The 6,530-nt window shown below is 49.4% G+C and overlaps 1 protein-coding gene across 1 annotated transcript; it reads right to left on the bottom strand.

Annotated features, from left to right (window-relative positions):
* Positions 1–1,608: 1,608 nt before the first annotated feature.
* LOC123361898 (olfactory receptor 51G2-like) lies at positions 1,609–2,544 on the bottom strand. Its single transcript, XM_045002096.1, has one exon. It carries the CDS (start codon positions 2,542–2,544, stop codon positions 1,609–1,611), a length of 936 nt encoding a protein of 311 aa, XP_044858031.1.
* Positions 2,545–6,530: the final 3,986 nt, after the last annotated feature.

Below are 6,530 nucleotides of genomic sequence, written 5' to 3'. Positions count from 1 at the left end.
CCAGGCCCAAATCCCTGCACATGGGTGTCACCGCAGAGTGCCCCCTTGTGACATGAGGTAGCCCTGTAGGTGCCCTGCCTTTCTCTCTAAGGTCCTTGCAATGGCTTACTCTCAGCCTGGGATACTTAAAACAGGAGTCCCCTTTTGTGGGGTCGCATTTATTCAGTCTTCTCCAAAACACAAGCTGTCCTAACCTCCAGCCCCATCCTCCTCCTTTACTCAGGGGGCCCCCACCGCCCTGCTTGCTGTGGTAAGTGCTGGTTCAGGCTTGCTACACCCTCTGCCCTACTTCTGTTGCTTAAGCCCCAGCATCTGCTCTTCCACTTTCCCTGAGGCTCCGCCCCCGGTCCAGGCCAGAGCCGGGCTGTGGTAAGAGCTACCCTGGGAGCCCAGACTGCCGTGGGGAGCCCCGGACTCTCCACCTTCCCTGTGTGATGCATCCTGGGGGATGGGGAGACTGGCTGGGGGCTGCTCTCAGGACGACCAGTCCCCCGCGCAGGGCAGGTGGAGGCATTGAGGCTCCTCCCCTCCTATTGACTCTAGCTCCTTGGATGGACAGCTCTTAAAATGGTCGGGCTCTGGCTTCCAGTCTGACCAGGGGACAAGGCCTCAGGGAAGAGGAGGAGCAGCGTGCGGGACCACGAGGGGGAAGAGGATTAGTAGAATGTGCGGCCAGCACGGGGAAGAAGAGGGGCATGGGCGGTGCCGCAGAAGGGGCAAGGCTCCTGCCTGTGTCTTGCTTTTGAAAAGGTGGTCGCCCTGCAGTGAATGGGCGTCACTGGAACAGGCGCTAGCTGTGCCTCTGCTGGGGAGCTGAGGACTATTTCCACCTTTTTCATTGCTGGGGCAACACGAATGGTGGGGCAGAGGAGGGAACCTGGGCCTGTGACTCTATTGCCAGGACTCCTCTGTGTCAGACCCTCATTCACAAACACCACTCTGCTCGGTCTCGGTGGGGAGTGGGCTCGGAGGTGTCCTGTGTGCAGAGCCATGAATCGGGGTAGGGGTTTGCCTGAATGGCTTCTCCCGGGGCTCCTGCGTTAATCATGTGTCTGACATGGACTCAGGAAAGGTGGGTGTCTGTGCCCCTTCAGTAGCCCCTGGCCACAGCTGGATCAGCCCCCATGGATCACGCGGCACCCAGAGCACTCGGGAAGGGCCAGGACTGTGACTGCAGAACAGCTCTGCAGTTTTCTCATGGCCTGTGAATGTTTAACCACAGTCGGGACAGTGACAGGCCAGGCATAATGGGAAACATCATCCACATCCCTTCTCTTTATTGATTGTATCGAGAGGAATTATGAGGTTGGAGCAGCCATTGATGTGGCCCTTTATGGGCAACATCCCACCCATCCACTGGCTCTCCATGAAGAAAGTCACTTTTAAAACACTGCTGCCTGCCTTGGCTTCCTTCTCCCAGTGCATTTTCCTCCCTCACCAGCTGCTGTCCAATTGTTCCAGGCCTTAGACCCTCTCTGAACCTGTCTCTACATAGCACAGATCAGTAGCTCATGTAATCTTGGATTTAGGAGTCCAGGATAGAATCGATGGCCCATATTTTTCGTATCCCGTGTCACCAGTGCTGGAGCTGGATGATGAACTGACTCTTCACTTGACGAACACCCTGAATATCCTCGCACGAAGGTGTTTGCTTTTTACGCTGTAAACAATTGGGTTCATCAGGGGTGGGACAAGCAGGGAGATGTAGCCCAGGAGAATCTTAAGCAAGGGAGAAGTGCCCTGCCCCCATCTGTGTATCACAGCCAGGCTGATCATTGGTGTATAGAAGAGCAAGACGGCACAGAGGTGGGAGACGCAGGTGTTAAGGGCCCTAAGACTCTCCACTTGGGATGTGATGCTCATCACTGTTTTGAGGATCATCACATAAGACAGAAAGATGAGCAGTGAGTCCAGCCCCTCCGTCAAGAGTGTAACAGACAAGCCATAGATGCTGTTTACTCTGACATCTGAACAAGCCATCTTCATGACGTCCTGGTTTATGCAGTAGCAATGGGAGAGGACATTGGCTCGACAGTATTGGAACTGTTGAAGTTGAAAAGGGAGTGGGAGCATTATAGCCAACCCCCTTAGCACACACACCAATCCCATCTTGTCTATTCTTGGCAGGGTTAAGATGGAAGCATATCTCAGCGGGTTACGGATTGCAATGAAGCGGTCAAAGGCCATCAACAAGAGCACAGAGGATTCAATGCATTCAAGCATGTGGATGAAGTACAGCTGGGCAAAACAGGCATCGAGGCTGATCTCCCTAGAGTTAAACAAGAATATACCCAGTGTCGTTGGCATGCTGGATATCGATAAGCCAAGGTCTGTGATGGCCAACATGGAGAGGAAAATGTACATGGGCTCATGGAGGCTTGGATCTGTTTTTATAATGAACAAAATGACTGAATTTCCTACTATGGAAATAACATACATTAAGCAGAAGGGGACAGAGATCCAGAGATGGACATGTTCCTGCCCAGGTATCCCAGTGAGAAGGAACACTGCAGAGTTGAATTTGGTGTTATTGACAGCTGACATAATGTAATGGACAGGTCCGAGGAGTTTTGACCTTTCCTTCCTGAAAAGAAAAAGAACAGGAGACTAGATGATATTTAATGCGACATCTTTCTGATCTCAGTGCAAGTCTAGAGACTCCCAGGAGCTCAAGGAAGATCAGCAAAAACATAGTCTTGAATTTACACAACAAATAGGCATTGCCATTGCCATAGCCAGAGGGGATCAGACCCATAGTCTATCTAGCCTAGTATCCAGTGGCCAGTTCCAGCTGCTTCAGAGGACGTGGAAGACACCCTGCAATAGGCTGCTTTGAAATAACCTGCACCCACTAATTAGACAAATTTTGCGGTGCAAATCAGGAAAGTTTAGAGCCCATCAAAGAGTTTTTGAAACAATCCTCACTGCTCTAATTGGATTTTCTGGTTAGCCATATAAACATCCTGTCCGTCTTTGAATCCTGCTAAACTCTTAGCCCCATTGATATCTTGTAGCTAGGAGTTCCGCAGCCTGCTTGAGCACCAGGTGATTTTACAATTGTGACTTTCCCACAGACACTCTTTCTGGCCCTGCACTTCTGAGTGTGGCCCATTGAATCATGAGGTGTGTAAACACATGGCAAGTGTTTGGGGAAAACTGTCATTGTATTATCTGTCCTGCACTGAAGCTATTTATAAACGTTTTTCATTGCCTCATTATATACACTTTATTTTCTCCACTCCTGAGGGTCCAAATAAAGCCACTGCCTCTTTTCAGTACATGAGATACATTCTTAGATATAAGTTCTTAATTCAATAAGATTGACTTGAATGGCATCGCTCCAGATTTACATGTATAAATTCAATGAGAACTAGGCTCTGTTAACTTTCCCTTACCAAGTTCTCCTTGTGATAGACTCTGATCCTCAAAAATCCATCCACGAGGAACTGAAGAGCTTTGGCTGGCCTATGTTGACTGAATCCAGAGAGTTCAATCATCCTACAGCCTTCTCTTCATCCTCACAGGACCTGCAGCCTCTCCTCATGCAATGATCTGTAGAGATTTGGCAAGTTACAAGCTAACACAGACAGTTACTTCAGTTGGGCAGGTGTGGAGTTAGTGTCACATAATGGGTGAATAGTGAAAACACTAGGTTTGCACTAATATCCAGCTGAGTTTACAAGTTACTTCAGCCATGCTTGTGTAAACAGTGATGGGCATACATTACATACAACCACTATTACACTCCCCTTTCCTGCACCTCAGCTCTACTCTGCTGAAACACAGACCAGCGGTTCTGTTGTCTCATTACTTTTTGGAAAGTCTTGCACAGGGATTGCGTTCTTGACCCTGAATGTAAGTGTTAGAAACAGCTACTGATCAGTTACCAGGTTAAGGAATTGTACAACTGTTCACTTAACATAGGGTTAATAGCATAAGCCCATTGCAAACAGTATGTGGAGCATTGTAGCTCCTCTGTCCCTGGGTTAATAGCTGACTGGTTCTCCTCAGGTTCTGTTCCGTCAGTCTGTTGCCTGTATCCGGAGTGGTAACAGGCACTGGGTTCCATATAGAAAATATCCATTCCCTGAGCTCTCACTCTCTGGTACATAGTACCCCCAACACCTGTTAAACAGGTACCATGAGGGTTTGCAGGAAGTGGATTTATTATAATAATTATTGGAGATATACCAATCTCCAAGAACTGGAAGAGATCTTGAAAGGTCATTGAGTCCAGCCCCCTGCCTTCACTAGCAGGACCAAGTACTGATTTCTACCCAAGATCCCTAAGTGGCCCCTTCAAGGATTGAACTCACAACCCTGGGTTTAGCAGGCCAATGCTCAAACCACTGAGCTATCCCTCCCCCTGTCAAATACATGAGTATTCATGGAAATGGAACTTCATTTCACACAGGAACGTCACCTATTGTGCTCTCTCTCTCTCTCCGTCCTGTATTCCTAAAACACGTAGCACCTGAAAACAGTATTGGGACTGGTATGGAGCTGAGATGTCATAATGAATGTGTAGGTTAAACCGAGTTCTTGGGATGTTTGTCTTATGGCTATATTGGGTGAAACCAGTATGACTCTTTTTAATTTAATAGCAGCTTGCCGGAGAACAAACAGGATGGGAAGCAACAGCTCAAGATAAGCCATCTCTCAGTGAGCACTTCATGGGGGTTGAGAGACAGCACCCGAGCTACCAGCTGGGAAGAGCCTATTTCCAGGCTCCAGTCACCTTACCCAGCTTGTTATGTCAGGCTGGGAGTCTGTATTGACATGGGGCAGCTATTGCTGAGAAACTCTTCAGACTGACAAGCACCGACACTGCTGGGGAAGTCTGAAGGCCCCGGCCTGCCTGGTTTCTCATTAGAGTGGCAGGGTTGGGGGTAAAAGACGTGTACAGACTAATTTTTGAAAACCCTCTTACTCTCCCGTGTTACGCGTTATTCCTACAATTCACATTACACACCACTTTGGTTCCAGAAGGCTGGCTGGTCACTCATCTCACCACTAGTCACAGCCTCCCAAAGGAAAGAACCACAGGTGCTGAACCCACTCGGACCCGCAGCGCAGGCACAGTCAAATCACAAAGGGCTGTAGCCCAGGGGCCAGTCTCAGGGTGGGAGGATCGTGGGATACCATCCCATAAGAGGGAAATGTATGAGGCCTGATATGTGGCACTCAGAGATCAGAGAGGGGTAAGAGATGCAGGTAGCCTGGGAACTTTGAGAAATTCAAACAGGGCAGAAATTCTAGAGCCCTCAGCCAGTCAGGAAATAGAAATATGCCTCACTGGACCTTTCACCGCAGACCAATCGGCTCTGAATTCCTGTGTTCACAATTAACCTGGTGAAAAACAAACCTTTGAAAATCCATTTGATTATTAAATTTCGAGGCTATTGGGGAACAAGTCACTGATATTCTGTGTGGTCTCCTCTCGCTCAGCCCCTAGCAGGATCGGGCCCAGAGCACACGGTACCTCTAGAAATGGAACCTCTTGAGAAATCCAGACTCGGGGCTTTGGGGTTTTAACGCTCTGAGCTCATTTTGAATCGGAGATTGCTGTGTAGCTTGAACAACCCCCCCAAGGATCACGGTCAGATGTAGTGGAGGGGTTCCCAAGCTACCTAGTGCTGCCTGCCCTCCAGCCCCTGTTACTCAGACACTCCGACTGCTCAGCTGAATCCTCTGCTGCTGCACAGGACATCTGCACATGGAAACAGCTCACAGCTTTTCCCCTTCACTTCACATTTTAAAGATAGTGGAATCTGCCAACATACCCAATTCCTGTCGGAAGGGGAGCCGCTGACACCAGAGGTCTTCACTCTAAAGGACACGGAGTCAGACAGTTTGCACAGGCAGGAGACAGGATCTGTTCAGATGAGGGGGAACTGTCTTTATGAAGTGTGCTTGCGCATTCCCTTGGGGGGCACTTGGCCATCAGGGAACCTCAGCTGCTTGGATTAGTGTGCACCAGCTTTAACCCCGTCACGGCCAATAACAAAGTGCAGGAGGCCAAATCACAAGGGATGCACTGTCATGCCCTGCTACAGAATCTTTTCCAGTTATATAGGCTTGTCATCTCTGTTTGTGTGGTTCCGATCTGTCACATGGCTCTCTCGGGGGTGGCTGAGTGGTAACAATCATGCTATCACAGCTGTGATCTTGCTGAAATGAAATAAATAAATAATATGGGACTAGATTTTGCCCCGGCAGCCCCCTTTCCTGAATTACAAACCCAGGGTGCAGGGCTGGGAAGGGAGATTCCACAAGGCTCCCTACAGGAAATATTCCGTGGACCGTTCCAATAGGAGAAGAGTGAAAAGGGAGACCCAGGATCCAGAGAGTCCCAAAGTTATGCACAGATCTCAGTGATTCACTGGTAGCTAAGCCCACCCACCATCTCTGTGCCTCCACAACTGCTCTAGGACCCTCTCCAGCTCCCGGCTAGCACAGGCTCATCAGAGATGTGCTACCAGGGCCTGTCACAGCAGCCACTGCCCGCAGGATCTGTTTAGGGGCTGTTG

This window comes from Mauremys mutica, chromosome 1, assembly GCF_020497125.1.
Source record: "Mauremys mutica isolate MM-2020 ecotype Southern chromosome 1, ASM2049712v1, whole genome shotgun sequence".
In the NCBI taxonomy this organism is placed as follows: domain Eukaryota; kingdom Metazoa; phylum Chordata; order Testudines; family Geoemydidae; genus Mauremys; species Mauremys mutica.
The sequence above is the reverse complement of the archived record's forward strand: the minus strand, read 5'-3'. Positions and strand labels throughout refer to the sequence as shown.

Bases quoted from the DNA above. Each gene is read 5' to 3' on its own strand.
- LOC123361898 (XM_045002096.1), bottom strand. From the start codon at position 2,544: ATGTCAGCTGTCAATAACACCAAATTCAACTCTGCAGTGTTCCTTCTC.